Source organism: Hemitrygon akajei, unplaced genomic scaffold, assembly GCF_048418815.1.
Source record: "Hemitrygon akajei unplaced genomic scaffold, sHemAka1.3 Scf000043, whole genome shotgun sequence".
NCBI classification, from domain to species: Eukaryota; Metazoa; Chordata; class Chondrichthyes; order Myliobatiformes; family Dasyatidae; genus Hemitrygon; species Hemitrygon akajei.
In genome coordinates, this window is record NW_027331929.1 from 6,173,240 (window position 1) to 6,193,470 (window position 20,231).

General features: G+C 52.2%; 1 protein-coding gene across 2 annotated transcripts in view; it reads right to left on the minus strand.

Annotated features, from left to right (window-relative positions):
• LOC140720499 (NACHT, LRR and PYD domains-containing protein 3-like) overlaps positions 1 to 20,231 on the minus strand; it is a 61,584-nt gene that overhangs the window by 35,138 nt on the left and 6,215 nt on the right. For both annotated transcript variants that reach the window (XM_073035345.1, XM_073035344.1), the window contains exons 2-4: positions 17,033 to 17,204; positions 16,873 to 16,938; positions 13,585 to 15,319 (exon numbers count right to left, since the gene is read on the minus strand). In XM_073035345.1, the coding sequence (XP_072891446.1) occupies positions 13,585 to 15,319; positions 16,873 to 16,938; positions 17,033 to 17,204 (1,973 nt within the window). The remainder of the gene's footprint in view (positions 1 to 13,584; positions 15,320 to 16,872; positions 16,939 to 17,032; positions 17,205 to 20,231) is intronic.

Consider the following 20,231-nt stretch of genomic DNA (forward strand, 5'->3'; position numbering starts at 1 on the left):
GGAAAGGTCACGGGGAAGTGAGATCCCACAGGAGGAAGGGGATGGGGAAGTGAGATCCCATAGGAGGAAGGGGGATAGGAAAGAGTGATCCTACGGGAGGAATGGGGATGGGAAGGAGAGACCCCACCGGAGGAAGGCGGATGGGGAAGAGAAATCCCACAGAAGGAAGTGGGATGGGGAAGACAGATCCCACAGGAGGAAGTGGGATGAGGAACAGAGTTCCCACAGGTCGAAGGGGGATAGAAAAGAGAGATCCTACGGGAGAAAGGGGAATGGGAAGGAGAGATCCCACGGGAGGAAGGCGGATGGTGAAGGGAGATCCAACAGGAGGAAGAGGGATGGTGGAGAGAGATCCCACAGGAGGAAGGGGATGGGGAAGAGAGATCCCTCAGGAGGAAGGGGGATGGGGAAGAGAGATCCCACAGGAGGAAGGGGATGGGGAAGAGAGATCCTACAGGAGGAAGGGGGATGGGGAAGAGAGATCCCACAGGAGGAAGGGGATGGGGAAGAGAGATCCCACAGGAGGAAGGGGGATGGGGAAGAGAGATCCTATAGGAGGAAGGGGGATGGGGAAAAATGATCGCTTGGGAGGAAGGTGGATGGGTAAAGGAGATTCCACACGAGGAAGGGGATAGGGTAGAGATATCGCATAGGAGGAAGGGGGATGGGTAAAGGAGATCCCACACGAGGAAGGGGGATGGGGAAGAGAGATTCCACAGGAGGAAGGGGGATGGGGAAGGGAGATTCCACAGGAGGAAGGGGATGGGTTATCGAGATCCCACAAGAGGAAGGGGATGGGGAAGAGAGATCCCACTCGAGGAAGGAGGATAGGAAAGAGTGATCCTACGGGAGGAATGGGGTTGGGAAGGAGAGACCCCACCGGAGGAAGGCGGATGGGGAAGAGAAATCCCACAGAAGGAAGTGGGATGGGGAAGACAGATCCCACAGGAGGAAGTGGGATGGGGAACAGAGTTCCCACAGGTCGAAAGGGGATAGAAAAGAGTGATCCTACGGGAGAAAGGGGAATGGGAAGGAGAGATCCCACAGGAGGAAGGCGGATGGTGAAGGGAGATCCAACAGGAGGAAGAGGGATGGTGGAGAGAGATCCCACAGGAGGAAGGGGATGGGGAAGAGAGATCCCACAGGAGGAAGGCGGATGGGGAAGAGAGATCCTATAGGAGGAAGGGGGATCGGGAAGAGAGATCCTATAGGAGGAAGGGGGATGGGGAAAAATGATCGCTTGGGAGGAAGGGGGATGGGTAAAGGAGATTCCACACGAGGAAGGGGATAGGGTAGAGATATCGCACAGGAGGAAGGGGGATGGGGAAGAGAGATTCCACACGAGGAAGGGGATAGGGTAGAGATATCGCACAGGAGGAAGGGGGATGGGTAAAGGAGATCCCACACGAGGAAGGGGGATGGGGAAGAGATATTCCACAGGAGGAAGGGGATGGGTTATCGAGATCCCACAAGAGGAAGGAGATGGGGAAGAGAGATCCCACAGGAGGAAGGGGGATGGGGAAGAGAGATTCCACAGGAGGAAGGTGGATGGGTAAAGGAGATCCCACACGAGGAAGGGGGATGGGGAATAGAGATTCCACAGGAGGAAGGGGGATGGTTGAAGGAGATCCCACACGAGGAAGGGGGATGGGGAAGAGAGATTCCACAGGAGGAAGGGGATGGGTTATCGAGATCCCAGAGGAGGAAGGGGATGGGGAAGAGAGATCCTACAGGAAGAAGAGTGATGGGGATGAGAGATCCCATAAGATGGGAATGGGGAAGAGAGATCCCACAGTAAGGGGGATGGGTTAAGTGATCCGACTGGAGGAAACGGATCGGGAGGAGAGATCACACAGAAGGCAGGGGGATGGGGAAGAGAAATCCCACAGGATGAAGGGGGATGGGGAAAGTGATCCGACAGGAGGAAGGGGGATGGAGAAGAGAGATACCACAGGAGGAAAGGGTTCGGGAAGTGAGATCCCATAGGAGGAAGGGGGATGGGGAAGAGAGATCCCACAGGAGGAAGGTGGATGGGGAAGAGAGATCCCACAGGAGGAAGGGGGATCTGGAAGAGAGATCACACAGGAGGAAGGGGGATGTGGAAGAGAGATCCCACAGGAGGAAGTGGTTGGGAAGAGAGATCCGACAGGAGGAAGGGGATGGGGAAAGTGTTCCGACAGGAGGAAGGGGGATGGGGAAAGTGTTCCGACAGCAGGTAGTGGGATGGTGGAGAGAGATCCTACAGTAGGAAGGGGGATGCGGAAGAGAGATCCTATAGGAGGAAGGGGGATGGGTAAAGGAGATTCCACACGAGGCAGGGGATAGGGTAGAGATATCGCACAGGAGGAAGGGGGATGGGTAAAGGAGATCCCACACGAGGAAGGGGAATGGTGAAGAGAGATTCCACAGGAGGAAGGGGGATGGGGAAGAGAGATCCTATAGGAGGAAGGGGGATGGGGAAAAATGATCGCTTGGGAGGAAGGAGAATGGGTAAAGGAGATTCCACACGAGGAAGGGGATAGGGTAGAGATATCGCACAGGAGGAAGGGGGATGGGGAAGAGAGATTCCACACGAGGAAGGGGATAGGGTAGAGATATCGCACAGGAGGAAGGGGGATGTGTAAAGGAGATCCCACACGAGGAAGGGGGATGGGGAAGAGAGATTCCACAGGAGGAAGGGGGATGGTTGAAGGAGATCCCACACGAGGAAGGGGATGGGGAAGAGAGATCCCACACGAGGAAGGGGGATGGGGAAGAGAGATTCCACAGGAGGAAGGGGATGGGTTATCGAGATCCCAGAGGAGGAAGGGTATGGGGAAGAGAGATCCCACAGGAAGAAGAGTGATGGGGATGAGAGATCCCATAAGATGGGAATGGGGAAGAGAGATCCCACAGTAAGGGGGATGGGTTAAGTGATCCGACTGGCGGAAAGGGATCGGGAGGTGAGATCACATAGAAGGCAGGGGGATGGGGAAGAGAAATCCCACAGGAGGAAGGGGTTCGGGAAGTGAGATCCCATAGGAGGAAGGGGGATGGGGAAGAGAGATCCCACAGGAGGAAGGTGGATGGGGAAGAGAGATCCCACAGGAGGAAGGGGGATCTGGAAGAGAGATCCCACAGGAGGAAGGAGGATAGGACAGAGAGATCATGCAGTAGGAAAGGTCACGGGGAAGAGAGATCCCACAGGAGGAAGGGGATGGGGAATAGAGATCCCACTCGAGGAAGGGGGATAGGAAAGAGTGATCCTACGTGAGGAATGGGGATGGGAAGGACAGATCCCACCGGAGGAAGGCGGATGGGGAAGAGAAATCCCACAGAAGGAAGTGGGATGGGGAAGACAGATCCCATAGGAGGAAGTGGGATGCGGAACAGAGTTCCCACAGGTCGAAGGGGGATAGAAAAGAGAGATCCTACGGGAGAAAGGGGAATGGGAAGGAGAGATCCCACAGGAGGAAGGCGGATGGTGAAGGGAGATCCAACAGGAGGAAGAGGGATGGTGGAGAGAGATCCCACAGGAGGAAGGGGATGGGGAAGGGAGATCCCACAGGAGGAAGGGGGATTGGGAAGAGAGATCCCACAGGAGGAAGGGGATGGGGAAGAGAGATCCTACAGGAGGAAGGGGGATGGGGAAGAGAGATCCCACAGGAGGAAGGGGATGGGGAAGAGAGATCCCACAGGAGGAAGGGGGATGGGGAAAAATGATCGCTTGGGAGGAAGGGGGATGGGTAAAGGAGATTCCACACGAGGAAGGGGATAGGGTAGAGATATCGCACAGGAGGAAGGGGGATGGGTAAAGGAGATCCCACACGAGGAAGGGGGATGGGGAAGAGAGATTCCACACGAGGAAGGGGATAGGGTAGAGATATCGCACAGGAGGAAGGGGGATGGGTAAAGGAGATCCCACACGAGGAAGGGGGATGGGGAAGAGAGATTCCACAGGAGGAAGGGGGATGGGGAAGGGAGATTCCACAGGAGGAAGGGGATGGGTTATCGAGATCCCACAAGAGGAAGGGGATGGGGAAGAGAGATCCCACTCGAGGAAGTAGGATAGGAAAGAGTGATCCTACGGGAGGAATGGGGATGGGAAGGAGAGATCCCACCGGAGGAAGGCGGATGGGGAAGAGAAATCCCACAGAAGGAAGTGGGATGGGGAATACAGATCCCACAGGAGGAAGTGGGATGGGGAACAGAGTTCCCACAGGCCGAAGGTGGATAGAAAAGAGAGATCCTACGGGAGAAAGGGGAATGGGAAGTAGAGATCCCACAGGAGGAAGGCGGATGGTGAAGGGAGATCCAACAGGAGGAAGAGGGATGGTGGAGAGAGATCCCACAAGAGAATGGGGAATGGGGAAGAGAGATCCTACAGGAGGAAGGGGGATGGGGAAGAGAGATCCCACAGGAGGAAGGGTATGGGGAAGAGAGATCCCACAGGAAGAAGGGGAATGGGGAAGAGAGATCCTATCGGAGGAAGCGGGATGAGGAAAAATGATCGCTTGGGAGGAAGGGGGATGGGTAAAGGAGATTCCACACGAGGAAGGGGATAGGGTAGAGATATCGCACAAGAAGAAGGGGGATGGGTAAAGGAGATCCCACACGAGGAAGGGGGATGGGGAAGAGAGATCCCACAGGAGGAAGGGGATGGGGAAGAGAGATCCCACAGGAGGAAGGGGGATGGGGAAGAGAGATCCTATAGGAGGAAGGGGGATGGGGAAAAATGATCGCTTGGGAGGAAGGGGGATGGGTAAAGGAGATTCCACACGAGGAAGGGGATAGGGTAGAGATATCGCATAGGAGGAAGGGGGATGGGTAAAGGAGATCCCACACGAGGAAGGGGGATCGGGAAGAGAGATTCCACAGGAGGAAGGGGGATGGGGAAGGGAGATTCCACAGGAGGAAGGGGATGGGTTATCGAGATCCCACAAGAGGAAGGGGATGGGGAAGAGAGATCCCACTCGAGGAAGGAGGATAGGAAAGAGTGATCCTACGGGAGGAATGGGGTTGGGAAGGAGAGACCCCACCGGAGGAAGGCGGATGGGGAAGAGAAATCCCACAGAAGGAAGTGGGATGGGGAAGACAGATCCCACAGGAGGAAGTGGGATGGGGAACAGAGTTCCCACAGGTCGAAAGGGGATAGAAAAGAGTGATCCTACGGGAGAAAGGGGAATGGGAAGGAGAGATCCCACAGGAGGAAGGCGGATGGTGAAGGGAGATCCAACAGGAGGAAGAGGGATGGTGGAGAGAGATCCCACAGGAGGAAGGGGATGGGGAAGAGAGATCCCACAGGAGGAAGGCGGATGGGGAAGAGAGATCCTATAGGAGGAAGGGGGATCGGGAAGAGAGATCCTATAGGAGGAAGGGGGATGGGGAAAAATGATCGCTTGGGAGGAAGGGGGATGGGTAAAGGAGATTCCACACGAGGAAGGGGATAGGGTAGAGATATCGCACAGGAGGAAGGGGGATGGGGAAGAGAGATTCCACACGAGGAAGGGGATAGGGTAGAGATATCGCACAGGAGGAAGGGGGATGGGTAAAGGAGATCCCACACGAGGAAGGGGGATGGGGAAGAGATATTCCACAGGAGGAAGGGGATGGGTTATCGAGATCCCACAAGAGGAAGGAGATGGGGAAGAGAGATCCCACAGGAGGAAGGGGGATGGGGAAGAGAGATTCCACAGGAGGAAGGTGGATGGGTAAAGGAGATCCCACACGAGGAAGGGGGATGGGGAATAGAGATTCCACAGGAGGAAGGGGGATGGTTGAAGGAGATCCCACACGAGGAAGGGGGATGGGGAAGAGAGATTCCACAGGAGGAAGGGGATGGGTTATCGAGATCCCAGAGGAGGAAGGGGATGGGGAAGAGAGATCCTACAGGAAGAAGAGTGATGGGGATGAGAGATCCCATAAGATGGGAATGGGGAAGAGATATCCCACAGTAAGGGGGATGGGTTAAGTGATCCGACTGGAGGAAACGGATCGGGAGGAGAGATCACACAGAAGGCAGGGGGATGGGGAAGAGAAATCCCACAGGATGAAGGGGGATGGGGAAAGTGATCCGACAGGAGGAAGGGGGATGGAGAAGAGAGATACCACAGGAGGAAAGGGTTCGGGAAGTGAGATCCCATAGGAGGAAGGGGGATGGGGAAGAGAGATCCCACAGGAGGAAGGTGGATGGGGAAGAGAGATCCCACAGGAGGAAGGGGGATCTGGAAGAGAGATCACACAGGAGGAAGGGGGATGTGGAAGAGAGATCCCACAGGAGGAAGTGGTTGGGAAGAGAGATCCGACAGGAGGAAGGGGATGGGGAAAGTGTTCCGACAGGAGGAAGGGGGATGGGGAAAGTGTTCCGACAGCAGGTAGTGGGATGGTGGAGAGAGATCCTACAGTAGGAAGGGGGATGCGGAAGAGAGATCCTATAGGAGGAAGGGGGATGGGTAAAGGAGATTCCACACGAGGCAGGGGATAGGGTAGAGATATCGCACAGGAGGAAGGGGGATGGGTAAAGGAGATCCCACACGAGGAAGGGGAATGGTGAAGAGAGATTCCACAGGAGGAAGGGGGATGGGGAAGAGAGATCCTATAGGAGGAAGGGGGATGGGGAAAAATGATCGCTTGGGAGGAAGGAGAATGGGTAAAGGAGATTCCACACGAGGAAGGGGATAGGGTAGAGATATCGCACAGGAGGAAGGGGGATGGGGAAGAGAGATTCCACACGAGGAAGGGGATAGGGTAGAGATATCGCACAGGAGGAAGGGGGATGTGTAAAGGAGATCCCACACGAGGAAGGGGGATGGGGAAGAGAGATTCCACAGGAGGAAGGGGGATGGTTGAAGGAGATCCCACACGAGGAAGGGGATGGGGAAGAGAGATCCCACACGAGGAAGGGGGATGGGGAAGAGAGATTCCACAGGAGGAAGGGGATGGGTTATCGAGATCCCAGAGGAGGAAGGGTATGGGGAAGAGAGATCCCACAGGAAGAAGAGTGATGGGGATGAGAGATCCCATAAGATGGGAATGGGGAAGAGAGATCCCACAGTAAGGGGGATGGGTTAAGTGATCCGACTGGCGGAAAGGGATCGGGAGGTGAGATCACATAGAAGGCAGGGGGATGGGGAAGAGAAATCCCACAGGAGGAAGGGGTTCGGGAAGTGAGATCCCATAGGAGGAAGGGGGATGGGGAAGAGAGATCCCACAGGAGGAAGGTGGATGGGGAAGAGAGATCCCACAGGAGGAAGGGGGATCTGGAAGAGAGATCCCACAGGAGGAAGGAGGATAGGACAGAGAGATCATGCAGTAGGAAAGGTCACGGGGAAGAGAGATCCCACAGGAGGAAGGGGATGGGGAATAGAGATCCCACTCGAGGAAGGGGGATAGGAAAGAGTGATCCTACGTGAGGAATGGGGATGGGAAGGACAGATCCCACCGGAGGAAGGCGGATGGGGAAGAGAAATCCCACAGAAGGAAGTGGGATGGGGAAGACAGATCCCACAGGAGGAAGTGGGATGCGGAACAGAGTTCCCACAGGTCGAAGGGGGATAGAAAAGAGAGATCCTACGGGAGAAAGGGGAATGGGAAGGAGAGATCCCACAGGAGGAAGGCGGATGGTGAAGGGAGATCCAACAGGAGGAAGAGGGATGGTGGAGAGAGATCCCACAGGAGGAAGGGGATGGGGAAGGGAGATCCCACAGGAGGAAGGGGGATTGGGAAGAGAGATCCCACAGGAGGAAGGGGATGGGGAAGAGAGATCCTACAGGAGGAAGGGGGATGGGGAAGAGAGATCCCACAGGAGGAAGGGGATGGGGAAGAGAGATCCCACAGGAGGAAGGGGGATGGGGAAAAATGATCGCGGGAGGAAGGGGGATGGGTAAAGGAGATTCCACACGAGGAAGGGGATAGGGTAGAGATATCGCACAGGAGGAAGGGGGATGGGTAAAGGAGATCCCACACGAGGAAGGGGGATGGGGAAGAGAGATTCCACACGAGGAAGGGGATAGGGTAGAGATATCGCACAGGAGGAAGGGGGATGGGTAAAGGAGATCCCACACGAGGAAGGGGGATGGGGAAGAGAGATTCCACAGGAGGAAGGGGGATGGGGAAGGGAGATTCCACAGGAGGAAGGGGATGGGTTATCGAGATCCCACAAGAGGAAGGGGATGGGGAAGAGAGATCCCACTCGAGGAAGGAGGATAGGAAAGAGTGATCCTACGGGAGGAATGGGGATGGGAAGGAGAGATCCCACCGGAGGAAGGCGGATGGGGAAGAGAAATCCCACAGAAGGAAGTGGGATGGGGAATACAGATCCCACAGGAGGAAGTGGGATGGGGAACAGAGTTCCCACAGGCCGAAGGTGGATAGAAAAGAGAGATCCTACGGGAGAAAGGGGAATGGGAAGTAGAGATCCCACAGGAGGAAGGCGGATGGTGAAGGGAGATCCAACAGGAGGAAGAGGGATGGTGGAGAGAGATCCCACAAGAGAATGGGGAATGGGGAAGAGAGATCCTACAGGAGGAAGGGGGATGGGGAAGAGAGATCCCACAGGAGGAAGGGTATGGGGAAGAGAGATCCCACAGGAAGAAGGGGAATGGGGAAGAGAGATCCTATCGGAGGAAGCGGGATGAGGAAAAATGATCGCTTGGGAGGAAGGGGGATGGGTAAAGGAGATTCCACACGAGGAAGGGGATAGGGTAGAGATATCGCACAAGAAGAAGGGGGATGGGTAAAGGAGATCCCACACGAGGAAGGGGGATGGGGAAGAGAGATCCCACAGGAGGAAGGGGATGGGGAAGAGAGATCCCACAGGAGGAAGGGGGATGGGGAAGAGAGATCCTATAGGAGGAAGGGGGATGGGGAAAAATGATCGCTTGGGAGGAAGGGGGATGGGTAAAGGAGATTCCACACGAGGAAGGGGATAGGGTAGAGATATCGCATAGGAGGAAGGGGGATGGGTAAAGGAGATCCCACACGAGGAAGGGGGATGGGGAAGAGAGATTCCACAGGAGGAAGGGGGATGGGGAAGGGAGATTCCACAGGAGGAAGGGGATGGGTTATCGAGATCCCACAAGAGGAAGGGGATGGGGAAGAGAGATCCCACTCGAGGAAGGAGGATAGGAAAGAGTGATCCTACGGGAGGAATGGGGTTGGGAAGGAGAGACCCCACCGGAGGAAGGCGGATGGGGAAGAGAAATCCCACAGAAGGAAGTGGGATGGGGAAGACAGATCCCACAGGAGGAAGTGGGATGGGGAACAGAGTTCCCACAGGTCGAAAGGGGATAGAAAAGAGTGATCCTACGGGAGAAAGGGGAATGGGAAGGAGAGATCCCACAGGAGGAAGGCGGATGGTGAAGGGAGATCCAACAGGAGGAAGAGGGATGGTGGAGAGAGATCCCACAGGAGGAAGGGGATGGGGAAGAGAGATCCCACAGGAGGAAGGCGGATGGGGAAGAGAGATCCTATAGGAGGAAGGGGGATCGGGAAGAGAGATCCTATAGGAGGAAGGGGGATGGGGAAAAATGATCGCTTGGGAGGAAGGGGGATGGGTAAAGGAGATTCCACACGAGGAAGGGGATAGGGTAGAGATATCGCACAGGAGGAAGGGGGATGGGGAAGAGAGATTCCACACGAGGAAGGGGATAGGGTAGAGATATCGCACAGGAGGAAGGGGGATGGGTAAAGGAGATCCCACACGAGGAAGGGGGATGGGGAAGAGATATTCCACAGGAGGAAGGGGATGGGTTATCGAGATCCCACAAGAGGAAGGAGATGGGGAAGAGAGATCCCACAGGAGGAAGGGGGATGGGGAAGAGAGATTCCACAGGAGGAAGGTGGATGGGTAAAGGAGATCCCACACGAGGAAGGGGGATGGGGAATAGAGATTCCACAGGAGGAAGGGGGATGGTTGAAGGAGATCCCACACGAGGAAGGGGGATGGGGAAGAGAGATTCCACAGGAGGAAGGGGATGGGTTATCGAGATCCCAGAGGAAGAAGGGGATGGGGAAGAGAGATCCTACAGGAAGAAGAGTGATGGGGATGAGAGATCCCATAAGATGGGAATGGGGAAGAGAGATCCCACAGTAAGGGGGATGGGTTAAGTGATCCGACTGGAGGAAACGGATCGGGAGGAGAGATCACACAGAAGGCAGGGGGATGGGGAAGAGAAATCCCACAGGATGAAGGGGGATGGGGAAAGTGATCCGGCAGGAGGAAGGGGGATGGAGAAGAGAGATACCACAGGAGGAAAGGGTTCGGGAAGTGAGATCCCATAGGAGGAAGGGGGATGGGGAAGAGAGATCCCACAGGAGGAAGGTGGATGGGGAAGAGAGATCCCACAGGAGGAAGGGGGATCTGGAAGAGAGATCACACAGGAGGAAGGGGGATGTGGAAGAGAGATCCCACAGGAGGAAGTGGTTGGGAAGAGAGATCCGACAGGAGGAAGGGGATGGGGAAAGTGTTCCGACAGGAGGAAGGGGGATGGGGAAAGTGTTCCGACAGCAGGAAGTGGGATGGTGGAGAGAGATCCTACAGTAGGAAGGGGGATGCGGAAGAGAGATCCTATAGGAGGAAGGGGGATGGGTAAAGGAGATTCCACACGAGGCAGGGGATAGGGTAGAGATATCGCACAGGAGGAAGGGGGATGGGTAAAGGAGATCCCACACGAGGAAGGGGAATGGTGAAGAGAGATTCCACAGGAGGAAGGGGGATGGGGAAGAGAGATCCTATAGGAGGAAGGGGGATGGGGAAAAATGATCGCTTGGGAGGAAGGAGAATGGGTAAAGGAGATTCCACACGAGGAAGGGGATAGGGTAGAGATATCGCACAGGAGGAAGGGGGATGGGGAAGAGAGATTCCACACGAGGAAGGGGATAGGGTAGAGATATCGCACAGGAGGAAGGGGGATGTGTAAAGGAGATCCCACACGAGGAAGGGGGATGGGGAAGAGAGATTCCACAGGAGGAAGGGGGATGGTTGAAGGAGATCCCACACGAGGAAGGGGATGGGGAAGAGAGATCCCACACGAGGAAGGGGGATGGGGAAGAGAGATTCCACAGGAGGAAGGGGATGGGTTATCGAGATCCCAGAGGAGGAAGGGTATGGGGAAGAGAGATCCCACAGGAAGAAGAGTGATGGGGATGAGAGATCCCATAAGATGGGAATGGGGAAGAGAGATCCCACAGTAAGGGGGATGGGTTAAGTGATCCGACTGGCGGAAAGGGATCGGGAGGTGAGATCACATAGAAGGCAGGGGGATGGGGAAGAGAAATCCCACAGGAGGAAGGGGTTCGGGAAGTGAGATCCCATAGGAGGAAGGGGGATGGGGAAGAGAGATCCCACAGGAGGAAGGTGGATGGGGAAGAGAGATCCCACAGGAGGAAGGGGGATCTGGAAGAGAGATCCCACAGGAGGAAGGAGGATAGGACAGAGAGATCATGCAGTAGGAAAGGTCACGGGGAAGAGAGATCCCACAGGAGGAAGGGGATGGGGAATAGAGATCCCACTCGAGGAAGGGGGATAGGAAAGAGTGATCCTACGTGAGGAATGGGGATGGGAAGGACAGATCCCACCGGAGGAAGGCGGATGGGGAAGAGAAATCCCACAGAAGGAAGTGGGATGGGGAAGACAGATCCCACAGGAGGAAGTGGGATGCGGAACAGAGTTCCCACAGGTCGAAGGGGGATAGAAAAGAGAGATCCTACGGGAGAAAGGGGAATGGGAAGGAGAGATCCCACAGGAGGAAGGCGGATGGTGAAGGGAGATCCAACAGGAGGAAGAGGGATGGTGGAGAGAGATCCCACAGGAGGAAGGGGATGGGGAAGGGAGATCCCACAGGAGGAAGGGGGATTGGGAAGAGAGATCCCACAGGAGGAAGGGGATGGGGAAGAGAGATCCTACAGGAGGAAGGGGGATGGGGAAGAGAGATCCCACAGGAGGAAGGGGATGGGGAAGAGAGATCCCACAGGAGGAAGGGGGATGGGGAAAAATGATCGCTTGGGAGGAAGGGGGATGGGTAAAGGAGATTCCACACGAGGAAGGGGATAGGGTAGAGATATCGCACAGGAGGAAGGGGGATGGGTAAAGGAGATCCCACACGAGGAAGGGGGATGGGGAAGAGAGATTCCACACGAGGAAGGGGATAGGGTAGAGATATCGCACAGGAGGAAGGGGGATGGGTAAAGGAGATCCCACACGAGGAAGGGGGATGGGGAAGAGAGATTCCACAGGAGGAAGGGGGATGGGGAAGGGAGATTCCACAGGAGGAAGGGGATGGGTTATCGAGATCCCACAAGAGGAAGGGGATGGGGAAGAGAGATCCCACTCGAGGAAGGAGGATAGGAAAGAGTGATCCTACGGGAGGAATGGGGATGGGAAGGAGAGATCCCACCGGAGGAAGGCGGATGGGGAAGAGAAATCCCACAGAAGGAAGGAAATTGGATGGGGAATATAGATCCCACAGGAGGAAGTGGGATGGGGAACAGAGTTCCCACAGGCCGAAGGTGGATAGAAAAGAGAGATCCTACGGGAGAAAGGGGAATGGGAAGTAGAGATCCCACAGGAGGAAGGCGGATGGTGAAGGGAGATCCAACAGGAGGAAGAGAGATGGTGGAGAGAGATCCCACAAGAGAATGGGGAATGGGGAAGAGAGATCCTACAGGAGGAAGGGGGATGGGGAAGAGAGATCCCACAGGAGGAAGGGTATGGGGAAGAGAGATCCCACAGGAAGAAGGGGAATGGGGAAGAGAGATCCTATCGGAGGAAGCGGGATGAGGAAAAATGATCGCTTGGGAGGAAGGGGGATGGGTAAAGGAGATTCCACACGAGGAAGGGGATAGGGTAGAGATATCGCACAAGAAGAAGGGGGATGGGTAAAGGAGATCCCACACGAGGAAAGGGGATGGGGAAGAGAGATCCCACAGGAGGAAAGGGGATGGGGAAGAGAGATCCCACAGGAGGAAGTGGATGGGGAAGAGAGATCCCACAGGAGGAAGGGGGATGGGGAAGAGAGATCCCTCAGGAAGAAGTGATGGGGATGAGAGATCCCACAAGAGGATGGGAATGGGGAAGAGAGATCCCACAGGAGGAAGGGAGATGGGGAAAGTGATCCGACAGGAGGAAGGGGATGGAGAAGAGAGATACCACAGGAGGAAAGGGATCGGGAGGTGAGATCCCATACGAGGAAGGGGGATGGGGAAGAGAGATGCCACAGGAGGAAGGGGGATCTGGAAGAGAGATCACACAGGAGGAAGGGGTTGGGAAGAGAGATCCCACAGGAGGAAGGTGTTCAGAAGAGAGATCCCACAGGAGGAAGTGGATAGGGAAGAGAGATCCCACAGCAGGAACAGGGGTGTGGAAGAGAAATCTGACAAGAGGAAGGGTAATGGCTAAGAGAAATCCAACAGGAAAAAGGGGGATTGGGAAGAGTGATCGCACAGGATGAAGGGGGATGGGGGAGAGTGATTGCACAGGATGAAGGGGGTGGCATTTGTCACAATTCATCTCAATCTGATTTACTGCAGTTTTACCCAAATCCGTTTACTTTGAAACAGCACAATGGAACAGTGTCACAGTTCTGAGTGAAAGATAAATCAAGTTACCTCAACTCCTGGCACTTGTGCAGCCCGGGTCCCAGCCGCTGGATTCCTTCACACTGAATGTTGCATTTCTCCAGGTTGAGATATTTTATTGTATCACAGAGTCCGATGGCATGAGACAGGACCGCGCAGTCAACTGGGGTCAGTGTCGTTCCACTGAATGACAATGTTTCCACAGATCCCAGTGCGGCCTGAGCCAGTACACGATTCTGAGACTCAAACAGGTAGTGCAATGTGTTCAGGAGTCTCCTTCTACCAATGTCACCCGTGTTTCTACTCTGGCGTTTAACCTTGTTCTTCAACCAGTCAATCACCCGGCAGGTTGTTTCATGAGGAAATGGACCCAGAAACTCCTCCAGGCCCTGAGCTGTCATTGGGTTGGAGAGACCAGCAACAAAACGGAGAAATACCTCAAATCGCCCATCTTTTGTCTTGTGGGCTTCAGTGAGGAATTTCAGGATATTCTCGGGATGTACAGTCAGGAATTGTGCGACTGCAGCTACAAACTCTTGAATGGTGAGGTGTGGGAATGTGTACACCACACTCTGGGCAGAATCCTCTCTCTCCAAAAGCTCCATCAGGAACCCGGACAGGAACTGGGAAGGCTGCAGATTGAACTTGATCAAATCTCCGTCTGCAAACACAATCTTCTTCTCGGAAACTCCTCTGTAGGCCATCTGACCCACCCTGAGTAACACATCACGGGGTCTCTCAATCTCACGGCCGTGATTTTTCAGGATGTTGTAAATATAGTAGGAGTACAGTTGAGTGATGGTCTTGGGAACTCGCTGCGGGTCCCTGACTCTTTGTGTGAAGAAGGGGCCCAGTGCCAGAGCGAGGATCCAGCAGTAGGAGGGGTTGTAGCTCATGGTGTACAGGATCTCGTTCTCCTGCACGTGTTTGAAAACAGCTGCTGCCACCGTCTGATCTTCAAAATGCCTGATGAAATATTCCTTCCGTTCCTCACCAACAAATCCCAGGATTTCAGCCCAGACACCGATATTCGCTTTTTCCAAGAAATGTAACACAGTGGGGCGGGTGGTCACCAACACTGAACACCCTGGGAGCAGCTTGCCCTGAATTAAACTGTACACTATGTCAGACACCTTGCACCGGAATTCAGGATCTGTGCATGAGTCCTGAGGGTCCGTGTTTCTCCGGCTGTCAGCAAAATCAATTGTGTCGTTGAATTCATCCAAACCATCGAATATAAACAGCAATCCCTCTGGGTTCTTCCAGACTTCTCTCAGGATATTCCCAAAGTAAGGATACTGATCCAGAATCAGTTCCCTCAGGTTTATTCTGCAGTTGATAGAGTTTAAATCCCGGAATTTGAAACTGAAGACAAACTGGAACTGTTGGAATATTTTCCCCTCGGCCCAGTCATAAACAATCTTTTGAACCATTGTTGTTTTCCCGATTCCTGGCACGCCGGCTACTGCTGCGGAACTGCCAGATTTGGATTTACTGCGGGAAAAACTGCTGTGGAATAACTGAGCAGTCTGTATTTTTTCTAACGCTCTACGGAGATGTTTCTCTCTATAATCCTCGTGATCTCTGCCTCTTGCCAGCAGCTCGTGTTCCACCAGTCTCCGATCTCGAAGAGTTGAAATGACCGTGAGCTTTGTGTATCGATCAACCAGCTGGAAAACCTTCACCTTCTCCCTCATCAGGATCGTGTTCACTCTCAGTGTTTCAGTTTGTGCCCGCAGAGTCTCCTTGTGTTTCTGTTGAACATCTTCATGGGAACAAAAACATATTCAAAATGTTAACTAGCTCAACTGACAAAGAACTTTATAACTACATTCCAATATTCAGTGTTTGAGATTACATGAATTAATTCAATGCTTCCATGGATATTAGGACAGAAAGTAAAATTCTGTTCACAGACACAGGAACTAACAGCAATGATTGTCTCAGAAAAATGTCCAATCCTGATATTCTGACACTAATTACTGATGAAGGTGAACGTTCCCCGGATATCCTATTGCAATCCTGACTGCACTCCCGTTACAACATTTCACTATATTTAAAGCATTGTTTGCATCATTAACAGACGATGTTATTGCTGACCTGGTGAGGAAATACGGAGAGCAGGACACTGTGCATTTTGGCAAAGCTACACACTGGGGTGTCACAGGTGTCCACTGCAAACACCAATGGTGTCAAAACAGGAACAGAACATGCGGGAAATGGAGGTTTCTTTACTCAGAGATGTTCCTGAATCGGAAGAGCGTCGGCATTTAGAGAAGGCAGGATAATGGGGTTGAGAAGAATTGCGGAGCAAATTCACTGAGCTGAATGGCTTCATTATCTTCCTAAGACTTATGGTTTTAGGGAGTATCTAGAGTATTGTGTTCACTTCTGATTGTCCAGCACTGGGATGATTGGAGAGGGTGCAGAACAGGTTCACCAGGATGTTGCTTGGATTCGGTGCCATGTGAGGTAAGTAGTGGTTTGAGAAACTTGGATTGTTTATTCTGGAGTTAGAATAGAGATCTGACAGATGTTTATAAGATTGAGAGATCAGATTTGGGGTAGAGAGCCTGTATTTTACTTTCAACTTGGGATTCATGGCTCATACCAGAGGGCATTTGGTTAAGGTGAAATGGGGTAAATTTAGTGTACATGTGGGCAGATTTTTCACAGCCTGGGTCGTGTTGGAGGCAACTATTTTAAAGGTTCTTCAAGGGATATGTGAATGTGCAGGAAATGTGAGGGTATGGTCAATAGCATAAGAGAGGATAACAAAGTGTTTTTTTTTGTTCTTTCCCAGATATATAAAGAGTAAAAAAAGTAGAGGGTTGATATCGAACTGCTGGAAAATATGTTGTAGATTTAGTAACGGATGCAAAAGGAAATGTCAGACATACTCTGTGGAAGTCACTAGCAGAATTCCAAATTGTAAAGAGCATCAGCGGACAGAATTGAGTGCAGCTGCTATTACGAAGGAGAAGGTGCTTCGGAATCTGAAAGGTCTGAAGAGAGAAAGGTCACCTGGACTGGGTCATACAGTGTGTCAGGAGCCTGTCTGGGGTGTGTGGGGATTTCCAGAGCGTTAGGACCCGGAGTGGAGGGTTCAGAGACACAAGGACTGGATTAATACATCAACAGCTGGAACAGCTGGAAAAATACGCTTTACAATGTTCAGGCTGCAACGAGAGATGATCTGAATTGTAACCTGAAACCAGAGATCGGCGAATGATTGATGGTGGATTTTCGTTCCCAGATTCTGCCAAGTCACAGTCTAACATTTGAGATGTGGTTTGAACTGAGCATTTCATCACTCACCTATCAGTTCAGTGGGTAACTCAGACAACCCTTGTGCGATGTTTATGTATTCCTCTGGGTCAGGACCTGTTTAAATCAAAAAAAGAGTTCATGAAAACAGAACTAAAATAATTGCAACCATTTAATGTGCCTTTGGGTTCAGTGCGTGGTTTTAACATACCGAGCTCCTGTATTTCCCTCAGTATCCTGTCCAACTTCGGTAACTCAGTCCTCCACATCACAAAGGATTCCCACATCGCCCTCCGGGCCCGGGAGCCTTTGCCCATCACCAAACTGAGGAAGAGTCTGGAGCTCTCTGTCCGGTTTCCCTTCTCTGTCAGTTCAGTGACTTTCTATAAAAGCAAACAATTAATTTATTGTGGAGTAGATGGACAGACATGGCGAATCTCACAGATTAATATTCATCCTGGATTAATGAGCTGAGGTGAATTTGACCGACGGTCCTGATAAGATGCAAAATTAATTTTAGACTGAATGCCTGTTCAACAGTCCAGATATGCAGCCCTTGCACTTATGTCATACAACGATATGACTATTACAGCACAGTAACACAGTCCGTGCCGAGCGCTTACTCTCACCTAGTTCCATCTACCTGCACTCAGCCCATAACCCTCCATTCCCTTCCTGTCTATGTACATATCCATTTTTTAAAATGACAATATTGAACCTGTCTTTGCCACTTCTACTGGAAGCTCATTCCACACAGTTACCACTCTCTGAGTAAAGAAGTTCCCCCTCGTGTTACCCCTTAACTTTTGCCCCCAACTCTCAACTCATGTCCATTTGTTTGAATCTCGCCTACTCTCAATGGAAAAAGCCTATCCATATCAACACTATCCCCTCATAATTTTAAATGCCTCTATCAAATGCCCCCCCTGAAACTTCAACGCTGTAAAGAATAAAGACTTAACTTGTTCAACCTTTCTCTGTACTTAGGTGCTGAGACCCAGGTAACATTCTAGTAAATCTCCTCTGTACACTCTATATTTTGTTGACATCTTTATGAATAATTCGGTGGCCAGAACTGTACACAATACTCCAAATTTGGCCTTACAAATGCCTTGTACAATTTATCTTTACTTCCCAACTCCTGCACTCAATGCTCTGATTTAAAAAGGCCAGCATACCAAAAGCTTTCTTCACCACCCTATCCACATGAGATTCCACCTTCAGGGAACTATGCACCATTATTACTAGTTCACTGTGTTATACTGCACTCTTCAACGCCCTACCATTTACCATGTATGTCCTATTTTGATTAGTCCTACAAAAATAAAGCACCTCAAACTTATCAGCATTAAACTCAATCTGCAAACTTTCAGCCCACTCTTCTAACTGTCCTAGATCTCTCTGTAAGATTTGAAAACTACTTCATTTTCCACAACGCCACCTATCTTAGTATCATCTGTATACTTAGTAATCCAATGTACCACCCCATCATCCAGATCATTAATGTATATGACAAACAACATTGGACCCAGTACAGATCCCTGAGGCACACCACTAGTCAACGGCCTCCAACCTGACAAACAGTTATCCACCACTACTCTCTGGCATCTCCCATCCAGCCACTGTTGAATCCATTTATTACTTCAATATTAATACCTAACGATTGAACCTTCCTAACTAACCTTCCGTGCGGAACCTTGTCAAAGGTCTGACTGAGGTCCGGTACACTGATAAATACAGCAGGTGTGAGAGGAGAAGGTGACTCTGAACCTGCAGTTCCCAGTGCTCCCCACCTGAACAGCCGAAACAGATCTACTGAAGACAAAGGTCTTACTGAGGTCCGGTACACGGATAAATACAGCAGGTGTGAGAGGAGAAGGTGACTCTGAACCTGCAGTTCCCAGTGCTCCCCACCTGAACAGCTGAAACAGATCTACTGAAGACAAAGGTCTGACTGAGGTCCGGTACACTGATAAATACAGCAGGTGTGAGGGGAGAAGGTGACTCTGAACCTGCAGTTCCCAGTGCTCCCCACCTGAACAGCTGAAACAGATCTACTGAAGACAAAGGTCTGACTGAGGTCCGGTACACGGATAAATACAGCAGGTGTGAGAGGAGAAGGTGACTCTGAACCTGCAGTTCCCATTGCTCCACACCTGAACAGCTGAAACAGATCTACTGAGGACAAAGGTCTGACTGAGGTCCGGTACACTGATAAATACAGCAGGTGTGAGAGGAGAAGGTGACTCTGAACCTGCAGTTCCCAGTGCTCCCCACCTGAACAGCTGAAACAGATCTACTGAAGACAAAGGTCTGACTGAGGTCCGGTACACTGATAAATACAGCAGGTGTGAGAGGAGAAGGTGACTCTGAACCTGCAGTTCCCAGTGCTCCCCACCTGAACAGCTGAAACAGATCTACTGAAGACAAAGGTCTGACTGAGGTCCGGTACACGGATAAATACAGCAGGTGTGAGAGGAGAAGGTGACACTGAACCTGCAGTTCCCAGTGCTCCCCACCTGAACAGCTGAAACAGATCTACTGAAGACAAAGGTCTGACTGAGGTCCGGTACACTGATAAATATGTACAATGTCCTGTGTATGTTACTAAAAAGGGCTTCTGTGGTTTATTACGAGTAGGAATGCTTCTTTGTCTGTTACAAGTTTCTCTTGCCGTTGTTTCACTTTAGAATGGCTGATATGGTAATTGTATTCATTTGTTAATCAATGGGGAATGTTATTGTGTTTTGTGAGGCTGGGACCTTGGGGGAGGGGTTGCGCGGGCTTGGAGAGTCCGGAGGGAGACGCCGAGGAAGGAGGACGTGCAGCAGCACCTGCGCAAGTTGAAGGAGGCCGGAATCATAGCTGAGTCCCGAAGTCCTTATGCGTCCCCAATAGTGGTGGCACGGAAGAAGAATGGGCGAGTGCGCATGTGTGTTGACTACAGGACGTTGAATCGGCGAACTGTCCCTGATCAATATACTGTCCCAAGAGTCGAGGATGCGCTGGCCTGCCTGAGCGGTGCGAAGTGGTTCAGTGTGCTGGATTTAAGAAGTGGGTATTACCAGATCCCAATGAGTGCGGGCGATAAGGAGAAGACCGCTTTTATCTGCCCGCTGGGGTTCTTTCAGTTCGAACGAATGCCCCAAGGCATATCGGGAGCCCCAGCCACCTTCCAGAGGCTCATGGAGAGAACTGTGGGGGATATGAATCTGTTAGAGGTGCTGGTGTACCTGGACGATTTGATAGTGTTTGGATCGACTTTGGAGGAACATGAGGAGAGGCTGTTGAAGGTGTTGGGCCGGCTTAATGAAGAAGGGTTGAAGCTTTCCCTGGACAAATGCCAGTTCTGCAAGTCGTCGGTTAGCTACGTTGATCATATCATTTCGCGAGAGGGAGTGGCTACTGAT